Genomic DNA, 23,676 nt, shown 5'->3' on the forward strand with positions numbered 1-23,676 from the left:
CACTGCAGGCTGAAGGAGTTAGCAAAATACTGTATGTACCACGGTCCTGTTTCCTGCCCGACATGGAGACAGCCCCCCTGTATGGTCACAGAACTCCTCCCCACCCGGGTGACATCTTACACATCCATTGGGGAGCTGGAAAACCCTTAGCAATTGAAAGGGAAGTGCTTAAAGCATTCCCAGGAGCTTGCAGAAGAGGCTCAGTCACTCCTGTCCCTTGATGACAGCCACATCAGGAGGTGGGCATACACCCATGTGCCACCCCAACATCAGGTGCCGGCAGTGGGACCCAGGCTTCCGTGTTGGGGGCACTGAGCCTTTCGAGGACAGGCAGGCAGCGCTCTGACTCATCAGGCTTGAGCACAGGACCCGAAGATGAGCGTTAAAGGCATTCAAGTTTTAATTTTTTATGGTGCCTGACAGTTTGTTCTTTAACAAAAGCTGTGCTTGAGCAGGAAGGGCTGGAGCCGATGTTGCTGCGGTTGCTCTGCCATGGCAGATGCCCATGGTTGTGTTTCACCCACCAGGTTTGGTAGAGAAGTGGGATGGCCTCTGGACCACAGCCCTTTCCTCTTTGTTTGAATCAAAATACTCAAGTACCTCTGTATTGGGTTGATTTTCTAAGCAAAAAGGAGTGAAGAAGCTCCCCAGGGCTCCAAGATACCCAATCAGACAGGACACTAAACCCCTCCATTCACACATACAGGCAGCATTGGATGTGGCACAGCCCCAGCCCAGCTTTCCTCCAGCTTCCCCCGAGAAATCAGAGGAAAAGGCAGCCCTGGGCAGAGCAGCAGCTGCAGTCACAGGTGAATGTGTGGCACCAGACCTGAGCAGGAACTGGCTTGGCTGCCCTGAGTCCCACTCCTGGCAGTGTGGTGCTGGCCAAGGTGAGCAGGTACCACAGGTGAGGCTGCTCCGAACCCCTCATACCCAGGTACAGCCGAGCCCCAGCTGATGTGGACCCCTCCTGACCTTGCTCCAGTCCAAACCAGTGCCTACTGGGAAAACTTGACTCCTGATGCAGCTGGTCAGGTCCCCTCCTTGGTTTGTGTTTCACAGGAGTCCTGCTCTCAGCCAGTCACTAAAACCAGGCATAAAAGCAGACTTAATTACGTTAGCAAATGGCTCCCAGGAAATAATTGCCTCTTTTATGGAAGTGACCTCATTAGGCACCATTAAATTGGGCACTAACAGAGACATCTGGTGTCTCTGACATCACCACACCAGCAAGGGACGGGATGCAACCACGTCCGTGCTGTTATTCCCAGGGCTCAGCCGTGGGTTATTTTCCTGTCCCTGTACAGTCTGATCTTGGCACATGTGGCCGAAAGGCCCAGGAGTGCCCAGCACTGGGGTGGGAGGGTCTGTGCCAGGGGAACACAGGGCTGCTTCCCGCTCCAGGGGACCGCGACCCCATGCGGAGCTGCGGCACGGCGGCTTCAGCGAAAAGAAGATGGGAAAAAACCCACCAATGAAATGCTGAAGGAGTCGGGGTCCCTGGGCTGAAAACACATCTGGATCAATAACCAGGCAGCACAGCCTAAATAGAGACAATTAATTACCTCTTACTGTATTCTAATGATTTGCTGTTTTCTATAATGGCTCATAACTCTCTCCTTGCTCCCTCTGCGGCTCTGTGCTGAGTCAACTTCCAGCCCTGGGCAAACATCTCACCAGGGACAACCAGTCCTCCAGAGAAGCTGGTAAAGCTCTTTGGTGCCCAGCATGCCAGCAGGCCATCCTGTTTCTGGCGGGGTGAATGATCAGTCCCTTTTTTTGGGCAATAACTGCTGATTGTGCCCAGCCAAGCTGGGCGATGTACACAGGGCTGCTCTGCTGATCTTATAGGGGCAAAGACAGTGGATGTAACTGTGGGCCAGGAAGCGCATGGGCATCTTGCTCAGAGAAATTCTGAATTTATAGAAAAGCTGATACCTGGGTGACTGAAGGGGGGTGTGTGGTCTGTGGGGTGAGCCAGGGCTGCGGGCTGAGCTGGGGCTTGTCCTTAGCTGGAGGCAGGATGCAGCACCGACAGCAAATCGAGGGGCTTTCTGTTTAAACTCAGCATCTCGCTGCCAGCTCCAGCAGCAGCTCAGTGACCTGCAGAAAGCCGAGGTGGAAATCAGAGAGCAGGAGTGCCTGTGCTAAGCATGAGCATGCAGAAACAAAGCTGGAAGGTGACTCTTGCTTTTCCCCATCTCCCATCGCTGGCGCTGAGATAAGCTGTGATTATATTTTATCAGAGAAAACTAGCAATATTTGCTGTATTATCTGCCTGGCAGCTGCTGTGAGCGGTCCCCTGGGCTGGAAGCGCTCTGCTTTCTTAACAGAACAAATGCAATTTACTGTGTCCACTGCCAGGGCTGCCAGGGCTGGCTGCGGTGCTGCACACCGCGGCGCGCTGGTCGCCTTGTGCCGTGATGAATCTCTGCCCAGCTCCCAGGGAGGTGGATGTTTGCTGTTCCCTGGCCACTCGGGGCTGCAGGGACACCTCTGTGTCACCCACCCGCAGCAGGACCCAGCTGGCCCCTGCCCACCAAACCCTGCACGGGGCACACAGTGAGCAGCTCTTGGACTGGAGGTGGCCAAATACAGGGTGCCCCGAGCTCAGGCTGCCCTGGCACCCACTGCAGTGAGGCAGCCTGCAAGGTATTCCTTGTCTGGCCGGTCACTCCGCACCTAAAAAGACACTCTGAAGTTCAGATGCAAGGGGAAAAGCTTTCCCTAGCCAGCTGGGGATAACCCCAGGGGATTTAACTGTTATTCTTTGCTCTTGCCCTCAGGTTTCTCGTTCCCAAACCACAGCGGGGAGCCGGGTCCCCAGGAGAGGTGCCCGCACGGCCCCGCACCCGCACGGCCAACCAACCGAAGGGTGCTGTGAGCTCCCAGCAGGCCTGAAGCTGGCTTCTTCCCGGGCAGGGTGGCAGAGGAAGGGTCTCGGGCCCCCAAGCCGGCGCAGGAGTTTTCCCAGTGAGCTCCATGTGGGCGCGGGCAGGCGCTCGGCAGAGCTGCGAGCGGTTGCCATCTAGAGGCCTTGGAGAAACTGGTGTCCTTAGCCCCGCAAACACAGCCCAAGCTGAGCAGCACCGGGCCGGGGCGATGCACTGTGGCTCCTTCCAAGGCTGGGGGTGGTGGTGGCTGTGACGCCCCGCAAAACCCATCCCGGGGGATCGCTGAGCTGAGCTCTGTCCCCCGGCGCTGCAGCAGCTGGGATGGGGCGAGGAGGGTGCGCTGGAAACAAAGGCTGTCCCCGCTCTGATGGGGAAAGAAAGGCTCAATCCCGGCTGGGTTCAGCAGCCCCAAAGGGCTGGAGGGAGATGCTCCGAAACACATCGTGCAACGATGCCCCGAAAAGCATCGTGTTGTGAAGATGCACCCCCCAAAGCACATCGTCTCAGTATTGCATCACTTGTAAAGTCTCCTTTGGGACACTGGGCAAACCTGTGTGCACCCTCCAGCAGCCATCCTGCCTGGCCTCCTGCTCTCAGGTTCTGCTGTGCTCAGTGAGAGAAGTGGGTGGGGTGGGGGGTAACCGAGGGGCTTGATTTATCTTTTTTTAAAGGTTCATTGCATTTTAGATTTCCCTTCTTCTTTCAGGCTGCTCTCCTGGCTCAGTGATGTCCTTCATCCCCTCTTCAGACCAGTATTTTGCAGCCACATGTGACCCAGCTGGGTTCAATGAATCTACCAAGGGGGAGCTGTGGCTGCCTTGTTGCACCTGCATTTCCCTACCGACCTGTTTATCTCCTGTGTACTGTCCATCACTGGTGTGAAAATCCAGCTCGCAGCACAGAGCAGACACACCAGTGCTCTTCAGCTGATGAACGAGACCTGCCTCGCGTTCACCATGGCCATAAAACAGAAAATACTGATTTTTTAAAGCACTGGTGTTGAGGAAGCTCAGCAGTTGGGTCTTTTACACTTCTTGCTGTGGGCCATGAGCTGCCAGTGAAAACAGCCCGGCAAACCCAACCGCTGCTGAGGAACGTCAGTGTTTCGGTGTGCACTCTGTGGAACAAACACCGCCCTCCAAAATCCCCAACACGGGCTCCAGGGAGCACTCTGCCTCGGGGCACCAGGGCATCTCCTTCCATGGCACTGACCCAGCAAAGCACCACTTGCTGCAAGCTGGGATGAGGTTTGTGTCGCTGCTGTCTCTGTCCAAAGGGACACAAGGACCCATCACAGGGCGGGCAAAGCAGAAGTGCTGGGGGAGGACTCATGGCTTGCAGGGGAACCCAAATGGGAAGCTGGAAAATTGGAAATTTGGGCATTTTTAGGAATACAGCAAAGCTGGTGGAAAGGGGAGGGGGGTGTGAGGTTCAGGGGAGGAGCAGAAGTGATGTGAAGCCTGAGGAATACCTACATGCAGAAGATCAGATGGCCCCTGGTAACCATGCTCTTAATTAGCCAGGACCCCCTCGTTTCGGAACCCCAGCTGCTTTTTATATCATCTCCCACAAGGCTGGAGAATTCCTTCTAAACAATCCTTCCTGTGAAAATCAGGAGGGCAATGAAGAGGCACCTTTCCAGGCAAATTTGCTCCCAGAGTGCTGCTGCCTTGGAGGCTTCAGGAAACTTTACAAAGGAAACAAGCTCAGCAGCAAAGTTTGGGGCTGGGCTTAAAAGCCACCATAATTTTTAAAAATAAAGGCAATTTTAGCACAGCTCTGTGCCTCAAAGACAAACATTGCTTGTTTTCCCCAATAGCCTTGATGCAGAGGGGAAAAAAAAAGATGGGAGCATGAATTTAGCCATGAAAGCTGCTCAAATGCTGTGCTGGAGGCTTATTCCCTTTCAGCACAGTGGGATAACTGAAACGGCCCGATTAAAGCAAAGCCCAACAACGCCTGTGCACACACACAGAGCACCAGTGGAACGTTTAACCCAGAGTGCTGGAGTCTGTCCCTGCCCTCCCCAAACATGTGGTTTAATTCCTCCCTTCCATCACATTAAAAAACCTGCCCCAAACCAAGGCACAGCGGGTGTAGACGGGCGTCCCCAGGTGTACCTCCGGCACAGCCACCGCAGCACTGTGGAGCTGGGGGTCCCTTGGGGGGACCTGTGCTGACAGACAGACACTGGAAAATGTGCCCTTCTGCTGGGCTGATGCCTGAAAGCTGGCTAACACCTGCTGACACACCTGTCCTGCACAGGAGCCAGCGAGCTGAGCTGCGCTCGGTGCCAGAGCAGCGAGGAGGATGGCAGAGCATCGCCTTGGCAGTGCCTGGCTCGGGCAGCGTGCGGCCCCAGCGGCCCCAGCCCCTGGCTCTGAACCATAACAAATAAATACACATCTCAGCACCAAAGCCATTCCCTGTGCATGAGGCACAGCTGGCTCATCCCCCCCATAAAGCGCATTCCCCCCTCCCTGCTGTGGGGCTGGGGGTCTTTTTTGAAGCCTTAGCAGGAGCGTGAGGGTTAAACCACTGACGTGCCACACACGAGTGGAGGTGGCACGGCACGGCACAGCACTGCACGGCGTGGCTGCTCATCCTCACTGCAACAGGCATTTATAATTAAACAGCAATTTAGGTTTCATTATCTCAAATAGACTCAGTGGCCCAAATTTGGGTTTTGGACTTGTAACAGTGGGGTGGCACTCAGCAGGTTCATTTGGGGCTGTTCGGGGGCAGAGCAGGCTATACCCACCCCCCTTCCCATGTCTGCACAAGCGACCTAAAACCGTTCTGACTCTCCAGGTCAAACCTGGGTTTGTTTACAGCTTGTGGCTACGCCGGCTGCTGCATCTTTCATTCGTGTTGCTTCCCCAGTCAGCTTTAACCTCCTCATTTTCCACTCACGGGTAATTTGCAGTTGGCACTAATGCAATTACGTTGCAATTATTATTTCCTCCCAGAGTTAAGACGCAAACAGCTTTGGGTGTTCTCAAATTCCTGGAAAATCTCTGCCATCACCATATAGAAATCCCTACCCTGGAGCAACGGCAGGGGGGGCACCGGGGATAGCCCGGGGCAGGGCGAAAGCTGCCACGGTTGCAAGGGTTGGGGCTGGGGGCTCAGTGGGGACAGAATCCCACCCGCAAGGGCAGCGAGGGGATAGACCTGCAAGGGGATGGAAGGGCTTCCTCCCTCAGTTGGCAAGAGGGTGCAAACCACGGATTTATAGACTGGGGGGACAGAGCAGGAGGTGCTGGGGGACAGGCACAGTGCAAGGGGTGAAGTGTTTGGGAGTCTGCAAAGCAGGCTGGAGGAGGAGGAGGGTGTGATTTGAGTTAGACAAGCTGCTCTGGAGGGGGTTGTGTCCTCCCAAGCTCCAGCTGCACCAGCATTTCATGTCTGTCCCGCACACCCCTGCTCTGTGAGCACTCACCTTCATTGTAATGAGGAGCTCACCAAGCTGCCAGTCAGAGAGCAGGACCAGTGAATACACCAGCTGTCTTCTCCTCCTCTTGGTCTTTCCTTGTGGTTCTCAGCTCTGAAACACTCCCTGAGCCTGCCAGCCCTGGCAGGCTGCAGCACCTGCGGTGGGCAGTGGTCAGCAAGGGGCTGAAGCTGAGGTTCTCCTCCATGGCCATGGACCTTGCTGAGAGACCTCAAACCCAGCAGAAACTTGGAAATCCTTCATTTGGGCACCCCGCTGCCCTCCCTGCTTCACTCCCTGTGACAGAGAGGGGCCTTTTACCTACCTGTTACAGGTGGCAACACTTCCCTACCTAAATCCCCTCTCTGCAGGCAGAGCAGTAACCTTCCCAAGTAACTAACCTGGACACAAAGGCTTTCTCTCCCAGCCTGCGTGGGACCAGAACATCAGCTCCTTGGCCTGGCTCCAGCCAGAGGATCCCACCTTTCCTCACCACCTTGAGACACGTGCAGAAGCTGCCTGAAGACAAGTGGCCTGAGACGTGACTGGCACGGTTGGAAACATGGGCAAGAGGCCCGAAAGCCTCAGCCTCGCCAACCCGCCGCTGCTCTTACCCCAAGCTTTTAACTCTCTGCAGCCAAGTTAGGCATGATGCAGACTTAGGAGGAGGAAGATCTGCCTCAAGAGAAGGGCTGGAAGACTTAATTAGCTGCCTGCTGGCACTTAGCAATTACTGCTGTATGGTACGGCCCAATTATGGTACTATTAACTGCAGTTCTCTGGAAATTCGGTGATTAATAATACTAATAATTCTACTGACCTCAAAGTAATTGCAGAACATTAAAGGCGAAAACTGTTTCTAATTAAGCAATTCCCAATCCTTCTGTTTCCTCTTTTTCTGAGCCTCTGGTGCCCTCTTGGCTGTCCCGGCCCGGCTGGGAAGACAGGACCAGGGCAGAAATTGCGTGTGTCTCCCTCACCCCCGCCAGAAGTGGCATCCCTGGAACTCCTCAGCATTTAAAACCACCCAAGCCTGTGCTAACCACAATCCTGCACTCCTTGAACAACTTCTGGTGGGCAGTCTTTGTTTCACTGCCTGACCCAGGCCCCTGGAAGGAGACCCAGCGGACTCCCCCGGCCCCCATGGGGGTCACAGCAGGTTGGAAAGGAGCAGCGATGCTCAGACACCGGCTCATGCTTGCTCAGCACCTGGCTCTTCCCATTGACTTCACCTTGGAGCTGAATCAGAAGGGTAACTGTTTCCCTCTGGGAAAGTTCTTGAGGATGATGAAAGGGTCCAGACTGCTCTCAGCTTTGTGTGGAGAAGGGGATGGGAAGATGAAAGGCTATCTGCAAATAAAACCCACCACAAACTGACCTACTGTATTTCCACAGGCTTTCCCAGAGCAGGAGGGGCTGAAGGGATGTATTCCCGGAGCACAGCCCATGCCAGAGGATGTCCCTTTGATGCTGGTTGGCTCTAGGAAGAAAATACTTGTGGTTTCTTCTTTTTGCTGCTGCAGACAGCGCTGTGGCTAGGGTCTGGGCTGGGACAGCCAGGCAGTGACTAGAAACACAGCTCAGGAGCTGCTGGGAGCTCCACACTGAAGCATTCGTAAGCAGGGAATAGCAGGAGTGCTCCTCTCCCCAGTCCAGGAAGGTCCTCTCCCTGTGGGCTGGTCACAGACACCCAAACCCCTTCAAAACAAGCAAACAGGAGCCCATGGTGTCTGGAGGTGAAGAGAGAGCTGGGTCCCTTTGGGGGTGCTGTCTGGCTGGGCTCTGACACAGCCCCAGGCAGCCCCAGCACGCGGTTTCCTCCTGCCAACCTCCCAAAATGGTAATTAAATAAAAAATGATGCTGGTGCTCGTGATCAGAACACGATGCCTTTCAAAATAAGAAACAAAAGGAAGCAGCTCAGCCCCAGAAGACGCACTGGGTGCTTGGAGCGATGCTGCATGTGGCCCAAAGCAGAGCCTGGCTGAGCCCTGTTAACACTGAAACCTAATGAGGACAAAGGCTGTGTGCTGCTAAGCGCCTGGCTCTGGCACCGCGGCTTGGCAAGGGTCATGCTCAGTGCGTGAAGAGCCATGACGGCCCCTTCTCCTTTGTCAGGATGCAAGTCCTTGTCCCATCTTCCTGTTCTTCAGCCCATCAGTGAGGGAAAAGCAAACAAAGCACCAAAACACCAAACTGAGATGCTGCAGACAGGTGGGTTTCCTTATTTTCCGGTTCTAAAATGCAGCAACAGAAAACAGAAAGGTGGAGAAATGATGGAGTTCCAAGGCAACCATTTATGTTTGAAAGAAACAACTGGGATGAAAAGATTTCATGTTGCACAACGAGGTTGTCCAAAGCACCAGCTTTCACATAGTGTCCATGTTTACATGTGTGTGCATAAATACGGATCCTTACATACATATGGCGTTTCATTTCGAAGGCCAGTGCTCCTCTTGGCAAGGGACAAGTGACAATTTGCGTCTAAAGTTTGCCTCCAAAATACAAAGCAAAGATGACTTCGTTCCAACATGTCACTGTATCCAGGTATCACTTCAAAGGCACGTTACCAGGTGGGCTGTTTGCTGCCACCCTGCTTTACTCTGTCTTAGAGAATTCAGAGATGGGGCTGGAATACATGAAATGCTGCAATTCTCTTTGCCTTGGGGAGCAGAAGGGGGGGAAGAGCTCTTTCCTGCGGTGCTAGGGAATCTTGCTTTGCTTTGCAGGTATTTAAAAGCAATGGTGGGCAATGCTTCACCACAAAGTAAATAACCCAACTGTACTCACAATGCCTTGTGTTAGCTTCCAGCCACCTTCCAGCCACCTAGTGATCTGTGGGGCCATCAGGGAAACAACAGAGTGCTCAACACTGCACACAGCAGGGATTTGGACCAAGGGGATGAGCCAATCCAGAGGAAAAACAAAACCAAAACATCTTTTAAATCCTTTTCTCCTCTCTTAAGCCCAAAGTCTTGGCACACCGAGTTGCGAGGGATGGGTTTGGGGGAGATGTCTTTGCCACTCCCGTGTCCAACAGACAGCCTGTGCGGCAGGTTCTACCACCTGGAAGGGACAGCCCTGGAGTCGGGAGCTAAATGCACTTCCAAGGGAAGGGGACCCAAAAGGCAAGGAAACACACCAAAACCAGCTGAACAAAAAGCACACAGGTCTGCTGGAGACTCTGGTGTAGAAAATACTCCCAACTGCAGGTCGCTTGCACACCTTTACCCTTAGACAGCTAGAAAACCTTCTGGCTGTCAAAGGAGAGATGAGTGGCACTGTCACCACAGCTCCAAGTCAAGGAAAGCGAGTGCTGTTAATGTGATGACTGATGTGCCAGGGGTGTGTGCAGGGGGAAAGAGGGAAGGGATGCTTAAAGGAAGAGACTGGAACCAACACTCGTTTTATCCTGCAAAATCTCTACCATGGAGCTGAAAAGGTAAAGAGGGAGGCCAAGCAGTGGGGAGGACCCACTAAGGTGAAGACTGGTTCTGCTTTGTCATCAGTGAGGTTTTCATACTAAGGAATCTTACTGCAAAACAAGCACATCAGTGGGGAAAACTGAAAACACAGGATCTGTTTTTTAAAAACACACAAAACATTTTATCACTAACTGCAAACATAACAATAGACATTTACAAGATCTCTTAGTGCACATTTACACTGACTTTTTTGTTTTCTTTCCTAGAATTAAAGCTGCCATAATCTTCAGGGACTTCAGCGCTGCCTCAATAGCTGAAACAGCTCAGTCACAAGTAACAAAATAAACCTGATGGTTTAAATAAAGAGGAAAAAATAACCCACACAATTCACTTCAGTATCAATTTCTATAGGAAAGATCATTCTCTTGACACATTTTCTAAGGCTGTGAAATGGCAAACTTTTAGTATTTTAAGTTATGTGCTGGTATTTTGGATGCTGAAGAGAAGCAGCTAACCACTTGTATCTCTGCATTTAAACCTCAACCCTGCTGAAAGGGAAACTGGGTTGAAGCCATTTGCCCACAAAGCTCCTCTACAAACAGAAGAGATGCAAACAACAGGACAGGAGCCCTGAGCGAGGCTCCTCTGAGGAGCAATCCCTGCTCCCCAGCCAAAGCAAAAAGCCAGCTGCACCCCAGCTCTGGGAAGCTATATCGCTCTAAAGTGGTCTCCAGATATTTTGGCACTTCCATTTCTGATCCTGAGCAGAGCCCAAGCTGGATGAAACCAAGGGTTTGGATCCATTGGGACTTGAGTGACTCAGGTTCTGCTCTAGGAGGGCAGGTGGTCTCTGTTTTCTTCCATCTCAATAGTTCAGCACAGCCCTAAGGGCACAGCTGGAGAGCACAGAGGGGTTTCAATGCTTCCAGAAGTCTAAGAGATGGTGTAGGTGCAAGTCAGACTCTAAAACCAACTAAGAGTAAGATCTTTTTCAAAAGAAATGTATTTTTCTTCATAAATACAGTACAATTACATTTTACAATGTCTTTTTACTTTCTAGACATAAAAATGCTAAGCTTTTAAAAAAGAGTTCCTATACAAATACATGAAGAGAGACCTCCCCTCCCACCCCCCACCCTCCTCCCCGGAGTAAAACCGTTGCCCACAAAGCAGCACAGTGAATCCAGGCTACCCTATGCCAGCCCTCTCACCCCAGTGCTCTGCTTGGCCCAACTGCACCCAGCCTGCATGGCCAGCCTTTGATAAGCCATGGGAAAAGCCTATCATCTGGGCAGGGCTGCAGGGATTCACTGTACAGGTATCATGGCTCACAGGACGTGGCTGTTAAGACATCTCATGCACTGTCAGTCATTGCTGCGGCCTTCTGGAGCAGGAGGTGTCCTTGGAAATGGTTCTGGCCTAAAGCTCTGCAAGTCCCCTCACTCAGGCAGCCTCAAAAATGAAGCAAAGCTCATGCTGGTTTTCAGCCTCTCTCTCTCTCTCTCTCTCTCTCTCTCTCCAAACTTGCCAACAGAGAGACCATGCATAAGGAATTTCAGCCCCCTGACAGTACTTGCTGACCTCAGCCACCCTTTGCAGACTCCTGAGGGGCAAGTCACAGATCCCCCATGAGACCACAGACCAAAACCTGCTGCTCTAGACTCCACCAGAGCTGCCAGGTAGGAGCTCTGTGAGGTTACTAATGACATTGGGCCAGACGGAACAAAAGCCTTGAGATCTCTGGCAGCTCCCTGAACTGTGAAATCCCAGAGGGAAGGACTTGTGAGCTTGGCCATTCTGTTAGCAGTGAAAGGAAAGAGGACAAATAACTACACTTGAATTTCTTGGTTTGCTCTACAAAGAAGAATATGTGGCTTTCTTTATAAAAGCTACAATTCTGCTTCTAATACCCGAGTTTAAGAAAAACTCTTAGTCTAAAATTTTGGTTTGCAAAGAAGGTCATTGCAATCATCGTGTTAGAAATCACTTTCTACTAGAAATAAGCTCTACAGAAGGAAAAGAAACTAGGTGTGCAGTTTGTCTCCTTAAAGCAGTTTCTGTTTAAAAACAAAATAAAAATCTGTACAGAGACTGAAGACTATAGTACACATCTTCCTCAAAGCTAGCAGCTCTTTTACATTCACATCAGGATGGCTCTGAGGAAGCTCGAGGGAAAGAATACATTCCTGATGGCTCCTAGCTTGTCAGCACAGGAAGATGACCTCAAACCTCCATGTCAAATGTTTTAGGGGTTTTGCTTTTGGAAGAAATCAAAATAGGGCAAAGAACCTGACCTAGGCAATGTAAAACCACACCGTCTTCAACCAAATTTACCTCCACAGGCACAGAACTACTAAGGCTCCTGCAATCCTGATAGCTTGGACTGGCAGAGACCACCTGGCTTCCATTTCTGGAGGAGACAGTTGCTGTCCATAATCTGTATTTTATTCACAGAAAGCTATTATGTCTTCTCTTTTCTTTGCAAAAACAGGTAACAAAGGCATTCAGTTTGAAAACAATGAGCTGCAAGGAAGATAAATTATTTTTACCTAGTCCAGCTGAACAGCCAGTATCGATTGGGGAAAATCGGTTTTCTAAAGCAGGCATTATCTGCAAAGCATCCAAATTTTCCTAGACATTTTAGAATTCATGTGAATCAAGTGAGTTGTTTATCTACAGCCCAACAGTTGCAAAACACCTTTCCTACTGCTGAGAAGTACTTGCAAAGATGGACTATATTTTTTCCGGTGTTTAGAAGAAAAGCACTCAGACATCTCTTTCCCCCACTCTCACCCACTCAGTTTAATCTCCCTCACTGCTCAGTCTAAGCTCAAACCACTAAACACTATATTGAAAATGATGATGAAATAGAAGAAAGATGGGCACCTTGAGCTAATAAGAAAAGCTTCTCCTGCGCTTTTCAACAACTGCAGAGGAGGAAATCACTTCAAATCATCCACAGTGGGCATTACTTCACATAATGGGATGGAATTAAGCCAAGAGAAAGCAATGTAAGACATTCCCAGGGATGAGAATGAAGAGGCTGTGAACAATTTGTCTACAAAATTGTGGGGAACTAATTCAGACAGATTATTACATTACACTTAGGGAAGGCTCTACCTCACTGTCTGGGAAGACGATGTCCCATCTGGCAGAGAACAGCCCTGGAAAGGCAGGCTATTTAGACTTCCTTCATATCTTCCCATACACATTTTGCCATCTCTAACTTCTGTGGGTCTAGGAACACAGCCTGAGGAACAAGGCAGGTCTGCTAGAAAAGATGGGAAGGGTTTTCCTTGTTTTTTAAGTGATTATCACTAGAAGACAAACATCTTGGCTTGTGAAGCTCATGGCTGAGCTTCAGGCACTCACCCATGCAGCAGGAGGAAGGCACCTCCTTTCACCTCCCAGCCCTCTGTTGTGACATTCATGCTGGATCTGTTAATCTAGTAAGGCCATTTCAATGGGACACTGTATCAGTGGTGCCCGCTGAGTAGGAACTGAGGACAGTCACTGACTGGGTGATGATTAATTGCTGAGTTTCCTTGTTTCTGGGATGAAATGATCTGAAATTATAATCTGGCTACTCTAATACTGCACAGAAAGCTGAGACTAGCCAGGTTCCCAACGTGTGACCACTGGATAATTAAGTATCTTAACATTCAAATAAAGAGTTTTTATTAGTGTTAATAAAATTAAAAGCCAGTAACAAAACATACTCCTGTACTTCTATTGGTCTTTGTATCTCCTTACAGCATCTTCAACCAAAGCACTCCTGCAGCTGTGCTAGTTCCCAAAAATCCAAAAGTCAATGTGATGACTTCAATGTGTACCTTTCCTCTGGGACTGTCTTTAACCCTCTCCCTCCAGTTAGGTGAAGAAAAAAAGTTATTTTGGAAAGAGAGAATTTGCTGTCTGAAACTTTACACAAGGCCTCTCTTTAAAGCTCTACTGCTGAGGCGTTGCTATGTGAGAAAAACTCTAGTATCTCCAAGAAGGAAGGACACACAAACTAGAAGGGCATTTGAAATACAGAAAAATCTCCTACAGAGAAAGATCTTCATGGATGCAGGAGACTAAAAGCAAGAGGGCTTGCACCATGGTTAATCTGGAATAGTTCTGCTAAAGCCAATGGAATGACAATGGCAGAAATCTGATCTAACTGATCAGGACTGAGCTGTAAACTCTTCTTCTGCAATTTCCCTAAAACACAAATGCAATATATTATTTACTATCCACTGTATAAATTATTGAAAAAGTTCTGAAGTATAAAAGCCTGGCAAACTAACAATGTGAAATGTGACATTAATCACCGGAGTCATGTTTTTAATACAGAAATAATACAGGTTGGGAAGTTAAAAAAAAAAAAAAGGAAAAAAAGACGCCTGTTACCACACTGAGAATGGAAATCTTTCCAGCCTGTGAACGTGAAAAACCTATTTTGAGTTCTTACACTGAAAGAGAAAGCTTAGAGAGAAAGCTCCCTTGATCACAACTCAAATTTGTAAGAGTTTCTCAGAATACCTGTAATATGGAACCGTTAAGTGATGCTCACAACAGAGTCCCTGATCCTGATCGCTGTAAGGCCACTATGCCCATCCTACTGCGTTCCAGCTAGTTGTTAGCAGCTGTGAGGGCAGGTTCTCCCAGTTCAGAGACTACAGACACTGAAATGGGAGTATCACATGTAGTGTGCCTAAGTTCTCGGGTTTTTTTCTCCAGGTGCTACCAGATCCAGTATTTAAAAAATAAAGGGGGAACTTCCAAAGAACAAGTGTTATGGGTTTTTTATAATTTAGAACAAATTATAAATTAACCTGTCCATACTTTTGAGACATAATATACAAGAGCAAACAGCTAAGTGGTTTTTTTATTACTCAGGTACTACAATTTTTACCCAATAAAAATTGTCTTTTAAAAATTTCTTGCTACTGTATCCCAGCTCAGATCCTGGTACAGCCTTTCAGATGAGGTATTCTACCATCTCTCCATCTGGGAGGTCCTGCCCCATGGCCTGAACAGGGGCTTTTCTTTCAAGAGTGCTGGAGTGGAAGAGCGGCCCATCTACATGACAAGGAGAAACAAGAGACAGAATCAAAGCTCTGACTTTAATGAGGTTAGAAAAACAATGTTTTAAAAGTCATCTTCTATCACTGGCTAAAAGACAGGTAACAACTCATTATTTCATTTTTAAAAAATCAATTCTTCATGTATGTAGCCAGACAAATAAAGATGTTTTATCAAACTCCCTTTGAGCATCTCCCACTGACACACCATGGCACAGAACTGGAGTGACTGCATTTAAACCAATGTAGCTGAGTGCAGACTTTCAGCACAAAACCCCTTCCCCCATCTCCCTCGATACCCATTAGAGTGCATAGCACGGGCAAGATGCACAGCAGACCAGCCAGATCCACTCTTCCATAAAGAACAACATAATTGTAACGTGTCTGTAAGTAGAAGAGGCAAGGTTGTGTAATCTGCATTGATTTGGCAGAGTGGGCTGGAAAATGAGCAGCTCTTGCCAGCTCGGAGCTCTGTGGGAAGCAAACTCAGCTTCCGCGACAGTCGCTGTCAACTGGATCCCCTTGTGCCGACGCTAACATGGCCTCGCAGCTGGGACAGCACAGTAAGGAGGCAGCTTCACCAGGAGAGTCACCCTTCCTGCTTCTCCCTCCCCGCATCTGAGTGCTCTGTGCTGTGAATACCCACTGAAACGCAAGGGCCCATTTCTACAGCCCACTGTCAGGCACTGCTGAAGCCCTGGATGCTGCTCACGATTCCCTTCAGAGCAGACACTGACTCAGGGGCTATCCTGGGATTTGCATGTCCCCAATTCACTCATGTTCTTAAATCTTGCTGTCGCTCTCTACCCAGCGTGTCCATGCATATGCCACTATTCTTTGGGCTTTTTTTTTTACCTTTAAAACATTTAAGACCCCCCAGAACACTGTCAAGCTGCCTCTAAGAGGCATCTGTCCTCACAAAAACTAACCCCAGTTTTCCTGAATGGAAAACGGGACAGCAGGGCCTGCCCCAGGAGCAGAACTGATGGTGAGTCAGTGGCAGGGACCCCTCTGGGAGGGCAGCTGAGCTTTGTTACCTGTTTTGTCTGCACTGTAGGCCAGGCTGGCACTGGGGAGTCGTCCTGGTGCGGAAGCTGCAGTGGAAGGGGCAGCTTTGCTCTGTTCATTCCCCCGGTCAGTCTGGGTGCTGCAGTCTCTGCTGCCTGTTTTCGAGTGGGCTGACAGCAGTGGTGTGGAAGGGAGGACAGGAGAGGGCGTGGAGGGAATGGATTCGGAGCGATACTCTGTTCCCAGCAGAACACCTTTTTGAAGGAAGGGAAGAAAGTGTCACAACCCCAGAATACTAACTGGTATCAGTTCTGCACCCCTCTGTAGGACTCGCTCTAGGATCTGGAAAGCACTCTGTGCTTCAGTGGACAGCACTGATTTACCTTTCTACAGCACCTTCCACCACTGGCTACTGAAGTACTTGAAAAAAAGAAAAAAAAATCTCCTAAGATTTGCTTTGTTACAACTCATTTTCTCTGAACACCGGTGTTGAGCATTCCAGTCAGGTGTCATGCTAGTGCAGGCCCAACACTGCAGGACAGCAACCCTGGTCAGTACTTCTGCTCCTGTTCAGGGAGGTGGTTGAGTCACCTTCCCTGGATGTGTTTAAAAAAAGGGTAGATGAGGTGCTCAGGGATATGGTTTAGCTTAGGATGGGAATGGTTGGACTTGATGCTCTTAAAGGTCTTTTCCAACCTTGTGATTCTGTGATTCAAGGAGACTTTACACCTTCAGCCAGCTGTAACCACCCAGCTGAAAGCAAGCACTTGGCAACTCTGTATTTCAAAGATCCCTGAAGCCAGGTACCAAATTGGGTACATACTTTTAGGTATCCAATATTTTTTTACATATTTTAATGACAGAACCTGGACATCAGAAGTCACTGTCTCCCAAAAGCAATTAAAACAAGCAGTTGTACCAAATGTGTGCCATCTTGCTTGCAGTCAGCTTTACAGCATGTTAGCCCCGCTGATCTGTCTGCTGAATACACCTTTCTGCTGCTTCTGCCTCCCCTCTAAGCAGTGATTCCTGTTGCTGAATTGCTATTGTTACTCTAAAATTACCTAGGCTGCCTTTCCAGCTCTTGTCCTCCCTCTTCTCCTCCAGGATGGGAGTGCTGCTCAGTGTCGACGAGTGGGACAGCAAGCCGGAGCCAGCGTTGGATATCGACATCAGCGACTTGGCGGGTCTCATTGAGGAGAGCTGGTCTGTCTTACTGGGCTCCTTCCGGGAGCGCTGCTGCAGGACTTTGATCATGGCATCCTTCTCAATGATCTGAGCGTGCAGAGTCTTAATCCTTTGTGAGAAACACAAAGAACAACAATGTACTTGTGCTCTTGTCTCCTTGGAATGAGGCCTCGGCGCCCCCATGGCCATGAGCAGGACCCCCCCTTCAGCACTTGGGGAAGCAAAGAGAGGATGAGAGCGAGCTTATGGCCCTGAATCCTGGCTGATAACTGGCCCACCAGAGCAGGTCATGCATGAAACCTCCTGTACACATGCATGAGAGAATGGCACTGAGATGTCCACCTGGCTTTGGCTGCTGGAAACTGCTCTCAACAGCCACAGAAGGGGCTTTGAGACAAAGCTGAGAGTTTTGAACAGGATGTAAGATGAACAGAAAGAGGGGGATTAACACACTTTGAGGACTGTACACTGGACCTAACCACAAGGAAAACAGTTCTGAGAGACTTTTAAGAGGTGGCTGGAGCCTGGGGTCTGATGAAGATGTCCTGAGGAGAGAAGAGGAACAACCTAAATGCAAAAAATCTACAAGGCTTTTTTGCATTAGCTCTCAGTATTGAGACAGGTTTTGGATTGCTCTGTAGATAATTCCTTGGCCAAATGAGCATTTAGCATCCGACATCGTTACTACTGGTGAAGGCACAAGAATTTCTGGTTCTGAGGCGTCTACCCAGACAATGAATTCAAAATCCCTACCCTAAAGAAGCCAGATAGGACCAAACCGCATTTTACCTTCCTTCCATGTCGAGACACCTCCTGTTGGCAAGCAGGATCTCTTCCTCCTCCTTCTGGATGCGAGCTTCCAGCGAGGTGTCATAGCTAGGGTTCGGCGAGTGGCTGATCACCGTCGTGTCCCTGAGAACAAGCAGTAGAGCAGATGAAGGACCAGCTGAGTTTGCTGCTTTCCTCCCAGTGACACAAAATTACCGCTCAAAAGGAACAAACAAGAATATCCACTTTTTATTGTTTTGAGTTTGGGCTGGCTCAGTGTCTCCCAAAGTCCAACTCCCATGCCTAAGGAAAGGAGGATTACAAAGACACACAGGTCATCACAACACTAGTCAATCTACTGTCTATCCTGGGTCAATCATTCATCTGATTCACTGCACTATTGTAAACTGATCGATGAGGCAAATCCAAGGGCGTGGGGAGGGGGATGGACAGTACAGAACACCAGGTACTTTTCTTGAATTAAAACAATGCAAACTTTGCGTACCATGTAAGGCTTCTGCCCTTCCCCTTCCAACAATATCACACAGGAACCTGAGTATCAAGGGAACTAATCATGGAAGTTTCTCAGTCCTAAGCAGCTTGGTCCAAAAAACTTGTGAGCTGACAATGGTTTTTGAATGAATCCACACAGAGCCTGATGATGTTGGCACTGCAATAGTTGTTCAGTCCACTAACCAAAATGTAGTGAGTGTTTCATTCTACTTGATGCTGCTCAGTCAGAACGAAGTCACTGTGCTATGTTCTGTATCACTGTACCACTCGTACCATTAACAGTATGTTACAGACACAGCCATGTATTAATATAATCAGAAAAAACCAAACACACTAAGTATTTCGAGTTACCAAGAGCTCCAGCTCATTGTAATAAGAACTCTGTTCTCTCAGACCCAGCAGGTCTAAGAACTGCCTGGTAAATATACTTTTCACTCTGCAAATGTTCAGATTGGGAACCGCAAAGCACCAAGGTAAAGGGCATAAGAAGTTCATTCATCAAAGGATCCTAACCTGACCCACTGAGAGGTGGGTCAGACCCACTGAGGTCTCCCTACTGAGACCCTATCCTGCCTGGGCCATAAAGCATCCTTCCTGCAACCTCAGCTTCTAAAGGGATGCTATTTTCCACTAGCAAAGAAAAGGGAAAGAAATTTGTGCAAGCTGAAATGAGTGGAATCCCTCACAGCCTGGCTTTTTGAAGGAGACACTATAGGTGCCACCTGCATACAACTTGCAGACATATTGACACTAATGGAATGCTCTCTTCTAGTGGAGAAGCAGCTATAAGGACATGGAAAAATAGGTGACTCTTTCCTCACTGGAAGGCATTCTTGTTCATTGAACAAAACCTGCACAGGCCTAACACTTCCCGTCATTCCATGATAAACCATAGACCACAGCCCTGCTTATCAGCACACACTGAAAACGTAACATGGCCTTTAAGGACAAGCAGCAGCAGGAGCCTTTGGAGAATCTCTGGGGAGAAGGAAAACAGTGCACAAGAAGCATCAATACCCTAAAATAACAGCCCAGCAAGATAAGATAAGTCTTTAAACGCTAACACAGCAGATCTGCAACTTTACCCCTGTAATTCTAATATGACCTTACCAGCTAGGAAAGCAGCTGTGATAGCATCCCTATTTGAATCTGGTTCATGAGACAATCTAAGATGAAATCTGCCATCAAGAACCAGGAACTAGTGAGCAATGAAATTCTACGTAAGCAATATCTAACACTAAGGAGCTGCACTCCAACACCAGCTCTTGTTTACCAATTATCTGAAGCACTTGGGCCTATTTACAGCCATAACAAGCGTCTCTGTACAGCTGTCTTGGAATGTGAGGTTCTTCCCAAATTTCAGACAGCCCTCCCTTCCCACCCCCATAAGCAGTGCTCTCCATACGCAGCAGAATGTTTTGAGCAGAATTTCCTAGTAGGTTTTTCTGGTTAGTAACCATGTTGAGGACAATACCACAAAGCAATCTGCAAAAACAGTCTGGAGAACAAGTAAGCCATTCAGGGTGAATGATATGAATCACCAGGCTTACCCCATCTCACATGATTTCAGTGAGGACTGATTCCTGTTTAAAGAAATAAAAAACACTCGTACATCTATTTTTGAATCGACAGCTTCTAGGAATGGCTCAGAACAAATCTAGTTTGGAAAATGGCTCCTGCATGTGGGGAATCTTCCCCTGGAAAAAAGTTTCTCTAAGTGTTGGCACTTGCATTGATCCCAGGAAAAGCAGCCAAGTTCCACTCACACACAGAAGTCTGAGAAGCCATTCAGACAGCAAGGAGAGGTATCACGGGAGGGTGGTATGACAGCATTCCTCGGTGGGAAATATGACATTCAGCTGGAAAAAGAAAATAATCCCTGTGCTATGAAGTGTCTCATTTACCTCTGAGCAGCCACAGTTGCAGCTGCATCCAAAGCAAACTGTCTCATCACACTCTCCTCCAGGTATTTCTGTTCCCACTTGGTCATGTCAGCTTCCAAAGCAAGAATCCTTTCCTCCTTCTCACGCAGGAGCTCCATGAGCGCCGTGGCATTGTACTCCGAGACGTTGGCAGCCTGAGATGTCCCCTGACGCTGGGTTACAAAAGCAGGGGGGGGTGCAAAAAGGGAAAAAGAATTGATTTTTCTGGTTTTTGTTTGCCCTTTTAAAGGCAGAAGCTTTTTGAAGGGTTTCTTTTCAGGGCAGCTATTAATGAATTTTATATAAAATCTCCAACTGTGAACAATAGTTTAAAATAATACCAAAATAAATATAAGCAGGTTACTTAAAGACAAAAACCATCTAGCTACACAGATGTGTCTGAATCACGTCATGTGATGGATCCCCTAGTGCTCTCTTATCTAAGTATTGTGATTGGAATGGAAGAATTAAATCAAGTAAACCCAATAAAAGCACCAGCAAACCCGAGATTCCAGGTACCAAAAGAGAAATTTGCTAATTTTACAAGATGGAAAAAAACCCAGTGCCCTTCTTTTATGTGTGGTGTAGGGTATAGTGCACAGCCTTACAAGAAAACTAGGACAGCAGAGGGACACAGCGGGTACCTGCTGCATCCGGAGAGATTCCAGTTCTCTCTCCAGCCGGGTCCGCAGCCTATGTTCCAGCTGTTCCCGTTTCTCACACGCTGCCTGCAGCTGAACCAAGGCCTGCTGCATCTTCTCCACCTTCTCAACATAGACCTGCTTCTTTTTGAGCTGAAACAAAGACAGAACCCACAATGTAAGTTAAATTATAAGAACAAGTGAGTGAACAGGACCCTGGCCTGGTACACATCGCAGAGCACAGAAACACCAGCCAGGGTGGACTTGTCCAGATGATGCTGTCAGCGTGCCTCAGACTCCTACTCTGGACTCAACACTTAGGATGTTGCAGGTCCTTCCCACCTCTGCTTTCCTACTCGGTGCATTTGTTCTTTTTATCTCAGTGACCCCATGGTAATGATGGGGAAACTGAGGCAATTCTCTGTTGCAAAGGGTTGAGAGCCACGATGGGCTAGAATGGGCAGCTGGGTTCATAACAGAGAGCATTTAAGTGCCTTGACACATGTCACCAAGGTAACTGTGGCAAGCACAGGGATCAGAGCTGGTCCGCACATCAGGAACACTTTTCAGTGCTGCCCTGGAAATCCCTGGCAATGTTTTCATGAGATTAAGCAGAAACTGCACCAAAAACTGCAGGATCCTTTTCCAGGCTCGTAACAGTAAAGTAACAAACAGGATCAAAGCACACACCAGACATGGCTGTGCTCTCTCCATGCTGCAGCCAGGTCTATTCTCACAAGCCTGGACATTAGTCCCCGTCATCTCAGCCCAGTGTCACCTGAGAGGTCCTGCTCCGTTCCTGGCCCCTGTGCTTCAGCTTCCTTCCTGCAAACCAAGCTGCTATCTTGCCTCTCAGCAAGCAATGAAATCTACTGTGCTAAGACCCCCAATATCTGAGCAAGGTTAATCCACAGATCAGACAGAAGAAAACCAAACCAGAATATGATGATGATGATTAAAAATTTCAGAATAAAACACATCCAAGGCCCAACTCTATTCTAATATATAGAATACTGCTCACCTATAGCCATAATTTTCCACTAAGGCAAAGACTAACAACCACAATTAGCTGTCCTTCCATGGCTAATCTGTGGTGTTGCCTTTTCAGCTGTGATTGTCATAAACCCTGAGAGACAAAAACAGCAGGAAGAAGGGAACTGTTCCCAATAGTCACCGCTGAAGTCCAGAGAAGCACAGTGATGCCAAACACAGACTCCCTTAGGCAAGTTCAAAGAGCCACTCTACAGCTTCATGGAAGAAAAGTCCGCTGAGGGATATCAAAGACAAAAGACACCACTTTTGGCTCAGGAAGTCCTTCTTGGAAGTGGAAAGTGTTCTGGGAAAGCATTGCTATTTGTTGGCCCCTGTCTGACAGTGTTCCTTAGGAATCTGCTCTAGGTTTTGGCAGAGACAGGATACTAAACTTGTCAGTCTTTGATCTGAACAACATGAGCTGCTCTTACATCACACCTTCCTTCTGACAAGGTCTGATCGTGGGTTTCTTCTAAAGTTTTCCCTTTTCATGCTCCCATTCTTTGAGGCAATCTGGAGACTGCAACGTGAAGAGCAGAGGGAGAAATCTCCAAACACTATTAGTTCCAGACATGGCATCCTTTTCTTCTCTTCATAAAGTCAGCAGGCATCTAATCTCACAGCACGAATGTTGCTGCCCTAAAGGATTTTCCCCAAACAAGTATTTTATAATAAAAGTTACAGTAAATAGTGAGTAATCCGGCCTTCCCATCACTGCATGTACAGTAGAAAGGTATTTTTATTCTTTGATTGCTCAAGATTTCAAGCCTGTTTGGAATGGGAGGGACAAGAACAATTTAACACAACTTAATATTCCACCACTGCTCTGCAGAAAATCAGTAAATATGTTATACTTAACAGATCTTTTCACTTCAGATCATACCACTTAATAACACTGATTTAAGCTTTCTCAGGCTCCAATAAAGTGAATATTGATGCACTGGTTTATATTCACACTTAGATTAACAGCAGCTCACAGCAGCTTTGAAACTAACCAAAAATGATCAATCTGTGAGTCAGGAGCAGAACCTAGGAATGAAGAGCACCCAGGGCCTTGGCTTTGCATGTGAGCTTGCTGACTTGGACAAGTGCAGGGGATCACCTAATAAACTCCCCAACAGTGAAATATCACCCATTGAGCTGAGTAATAACCCTGTGAAAATCAGCTCTCTTGCGCATTCTGCTGCATAGAAAATTCAGGAAGGAAGGATGGACAGCTGGTCTCTTATTAATACCACAAAGCATTTAAAGTTGTGAAAAGCTTTTTGACACACAGGTAGAATTCTCCTTGTAAAAAGGCAGCCACTGACAGCATTCAGGAGTTTCATAATTAACAAACCTGAGTATGCAGATGTGAGGATTAACGCTCTGGCGAGCAGTCAAAGAATGCCAAGAGCTCAGCCAAAAAATGAATTAGGACACAGAAATTCCACTGAAATATTCACTTTGAAAGTGCTCCCATCAGCCCAACCTGCAGGTAAAATGTTGCAACACAAGCTGTTGCCCAACTCACCAGCACTGCCAGCACATGCCTACTTCATGCACCAGACCTAAAGTACAGGCACAGCTCGTTCAGTGGCTTTTCAGAAAGACAACTTCTCCTTTTTGTTTTCCCAATTACAAAACACACTTTATCTTCCAGCATCAGGAAGAATTAGGAATGTTAGAAAACTTGGGGGCTGCGTATTTTTTGTAATGGCTCAAACCCAGAATTAATTCAGGAATCCTTCACGTCATTTTTGGGGTTTTGGAACACAGATGTTCAGTAAGCTTCACAGGAATGGATGT

At 48.3% G+C, this 23,676-nt stretch overlaps 1 protein-coding gene across 1 annotated transcript in view; it reads right to left on the reverse strand.

Annotated features, from left to right (window-relative positions):
* Positions 1 to 14,608: 14,608 nt before the first annotated feature.
* AMOT (angiomotin) overlaps positions 14,609 to 23,676 on the reverse strand; it is a 45,815-nt gene continuing 36,747 nt past the window's right edge. The window contains exons 7-12 of the mRNA XM_084269061.1: positions 20,860 to 21,009; positions 20,198 to 20,388; positions 17,802 to 17,924; positions 16,889 to 17,121; positions 15,854 to 16,078; positions 14,609 to 14,814 (exon numbers count right to left, since the gene is read on the reverse strand). Of these exons, the coding sequence (XP_084125187.1) occupies positions 14,714 to 14,814; positions 15,854 to 16,078; positions 16,889 to 17,121; positions 17,802 to 17,924; positions 20,198 to 20,388; positions 20,860 to 21,009 (1,023 nt within the window). The 3' untranslated portion in view covers positions 14,609 to 14,713. The remainder of the gene's footprint in view (positions 14,815 to 15,853; positions 16,079 to 16,888; positions 17,122 to 17,801; positions 17,925 to 20,197; positions 20,389 to 20,859; positions 21,010 to 23,676) is intronic.

This window comes from Gallinula chloropus (genome assembly GCF_964237585.1).
Source record: "Gallinula chloropus genome assembly, chromosome: 11".
NCBI classification, from domain to species: domain Eukaryota; kingdom Metazoa; phylum Chordata; class Aves; order Gruiformes; family Rallidae; genus Gallinula; species Gallinula chloropus.